The 3,138-nt window shown below is 39.1% G+C and overlaps 1 protein-coding gene across 1 annotated transcript; it reads right to left on the reverse strand.

The window, feature by feature from the left end:
• Positions 1–455: 455 nt before the first annotated feature.
• LOC110022143 lies at positions 456–2,113 on the reverse strand (the record flags this gene model as incomplete). The annotated part of the gene is given in 4 exon segments (XM_020720950.1): positions 456–642; positions 824–1,459; positions 1,553–1,682; positions 1,766–2,113. Coding segments are annotated over 4 exon segments (1,030 nt in total), but the record flags the coding sequence as incomplete, so codon positions are not given.
• Between the last annotated feature and the right edge of the window lie 1,025 nt (positions 2,114–3,138).

The following is a 3,138-nucleotide window of genomic DNA, read 5'->3' on the forward strand; positions in this document are numbered from 1 at the left end:
TACATTTTTGACGTGACATTAGCCACTCAATGTAAAAATTTGCACACAACAATCAACAAAAACATTTGGAGAATCATTTTGAAGCCTAATGAACAATATTGTTCACTAAGTTTCAGGTCATGCATGAAGAGTCAAATTCTTCTGTTACAGTTCTTACTTCTCAGCTACATGTTATCATCTTTTGGCAACAATCAGCTCCTTTGAACTGCCACACTTTACCCTCCAAAAACAATCCAACGAACAAAGATTCCAAGCATGGTTATTATAATTAAATTTTATCAAATTTTTTAACATTTGCAAAGGTATGTATGTCTTATCTGTTATTTCTTTCATACTTCCCATTGCATGCATGACTGTCTAAATTGGCTTCTATAGTAAATCTATTTCACTTTGCATTAACAAATTTACACCAGAAAAAGGAGTTCAGGAAATAAGTGAGAGATAAAGAAACTCACCAATCAGCATTAAAGTGACAGCGGTCCAAATAATCATCTGAATAGGTCTACCATACTGTATTTGATATTGAGACCTCTGTATCTGTCTTTGAAAAGCTCCAAGCCAACCACAGAGCTGCTTATGGGAAGAATCGTCTGTAAATTCGCAAAGACAGCTCTTACTCTTCTCATAGCAAGCATTCATACCCTATAAACCCAGGAAAAACATAGAAAATGGTTGTCAAATGCAAATGATCGCAAAACAAATCATTCCAAAACAACTTTTTTTTTTTCTTTTAAAGTTGCTAAAAGAAGAGAATAATAATAATACATATGTTTCTTGCTAAAAGTGAAATATTTTCAAATTTGAGGAAGGAAAAGTTGCTTACTCGACTTATCTGATGATTCTGCAATGGTATAGACTCTTCCATATCTTCATAACTCACAGCCTTCCACTTCCTAAAGCCATTTCTGTACCACTTAGGCTTAGCTGCTGATTCCTCCGTTCCTAACTCAGACAAACTAAGTATCCTAGGAGGGGGAAGATTAGGCTGCGTATCAGATAACTTCAGAGGAGATTCCTCCGCAGACACTGAAATCGTCCATACCCCTAAGTCAGCACAAGCACTCGCTACCCTCCGATGACCTTTCAAGCTATCCTCCATCAATTCCGCTGAACGCAACAAATTGGCATGACAGGACTTCTTCGAGCAAACTGAAGCTTCTTCAGTCATCCTGCTTACGGCCTCACGCGCACCAGCTGAAGGTGTCACTAAAACCTTCTCCACCTGAGCACGCGAACCCGATAAGAAAAGAGCAAGCTCATCCCTTTCCCCTTCGTCAAGCCGTACCCACGCCAAACCACTCTCTTCCTCCTTCTCTAAACTCGACTCCTTCAGAGCTTTCTCCACCATCGAAATCTTGCTCCGAATCGCCGCTACAAAATCGCTATGCCGAGTTACAGTAGCTTCACCAGCTGCAAGAGCATGATCGCTGTATCTTACCGCCTTCTCCAACTCCTCCAGCTACAAATTTTCTCTCAACAAATAAAAAAACCATCCCATCTAAACGCTAAACAAAACAAAAAAAAGTAACCCTAAACAACGATCTATACCTACCTGCCATTTCGCGGTACCTAGGGCTGTATGAACCTCCCGCCGCAGCTCAACGACGAAAGCATCCCACTCCCCTCCCGAATCCATCCCACCTCTCCTTCCCTGCATCCATCGACGGTACGCAGATTCCATCCTAAACAACAAAACAAACACAGAAATAAAGTCCGGATTCAAGAAAACAACGAAAAAAAGAAACGAAAATGAACAATTCGGTACCTGTCGGTGGATTCCTGCACTTCCTCGGCGGCGTAAAAGAAGGGATCTTTCTCCCATCGATCGAACGCTGTTGCCATCGTGAACCCTAATTAAGCTCGGATAACGAACAGATTAAGCACAACAGCCGATAACCTGAACTCGAGCGATCAAACCCCTCTCCCTCTCTCTCTCTCGAAAGTTTCCTCCTTTCTCTCTAAATATTGTCGGGCGCCGTCGGAGAAGGGAAGACCACCTTCTTCAGCCGTAGGATCGGAATCGCACCAGGAAGGTGGGATGCTTGTCGCGGCACGGTATAGTGGAGGGTTCTTCGGGCCGTGTCGGGCCGCAGAGGAATGAAGAAAGGGAAGAAAACGATAAGGAACAAACACGCTACAAGTTGCGTCGGACACGTGTGGTGTACATTGCGGCTGGGCCCCGCACGCATTGCTGAGGCCACACGCGTGAATAGCGTGTTTGGGCTGCTTGGAGTTAAAAATAATTTTTGTGGGATATAAGCTATAATTAATTTATGATTATAAAATTAAAATTTGATTAATTCAATTAATGTGGGATATAATGGGTTATTATCTGTACTGCAGCTAGCATGATTTTTGGCCTGGCTTAACTGGCATGCCAAGCTTAGAGAGATTTATTTATTTATTTTTTTTAAAAAAATGAGAGTCCATTTTATAAAAATTCTAATTTAAAAACAAATTTATAAAAAGAAATAATAATTCGCTGTCTTTTTTGGATATTTTAATAAGAAAATAGATAAAGACGTGTCCCAAAATTATTTTTTATTATTTTAAAATAGATTTAGCCAACTTTGACCTAGCTCTTTTTTTTTTTTTTTGACTTAAATGGCGCTTTTATGATATACTGAAACAAACTCAAATAATTTAAAAAAATATAACAATTTATTGTTTGTTTATATATAACATAAAAAATAATTTAAAAATTATACTACTGTTATTTATTTAATTATTTCATTGATATAAGCTTGATATTTCATGAACAAATTTATATCATCTTGCATGAATCTAAAGGCATGGGATAGATCTCGAAGAATTCTGTTGAGCAAATAATTTTCAAACTTCGATTGAGAATCATCAAGAGCTTCAGTCTTAGCAAACTAGTCAACTGACCGACTCGACGAAACAGACCCGCAGGTACCAACGTTGATCTAATCTGAATCAAATCAAGTCAGGATCAATAATTTAAACCATTTTTTGAGGCTTTTTGGACACGCTTGGAAGGTCAAACAAATGATGAATCTGGCGAGTCTATTGTCGAATCGAGCGTATTGACAAGACGAATCCGGTGAGCATAAGATTGCTCAATTCTTACATCGTAAAGCTCTCCAGACCGTCCGATCAAAGTGGTTCATACTTCTA

The sequence above is a fragment of the Phalaenopsis equestris genome, unplaced genomic scaffold (assembly GCF_001263595.1).
Source record: "Phalaenopsis equestris unplaced genomic scaffold, ASM126359v1 Scaffold000174, whole genome shotgun sequence".
NCBI lineage: Eukaryota > Viridiplantae > Streptophyta > Magnoliopsida > Asparagales > Orchidaceae > Phalaenopsis > Phalaenopsis equestris.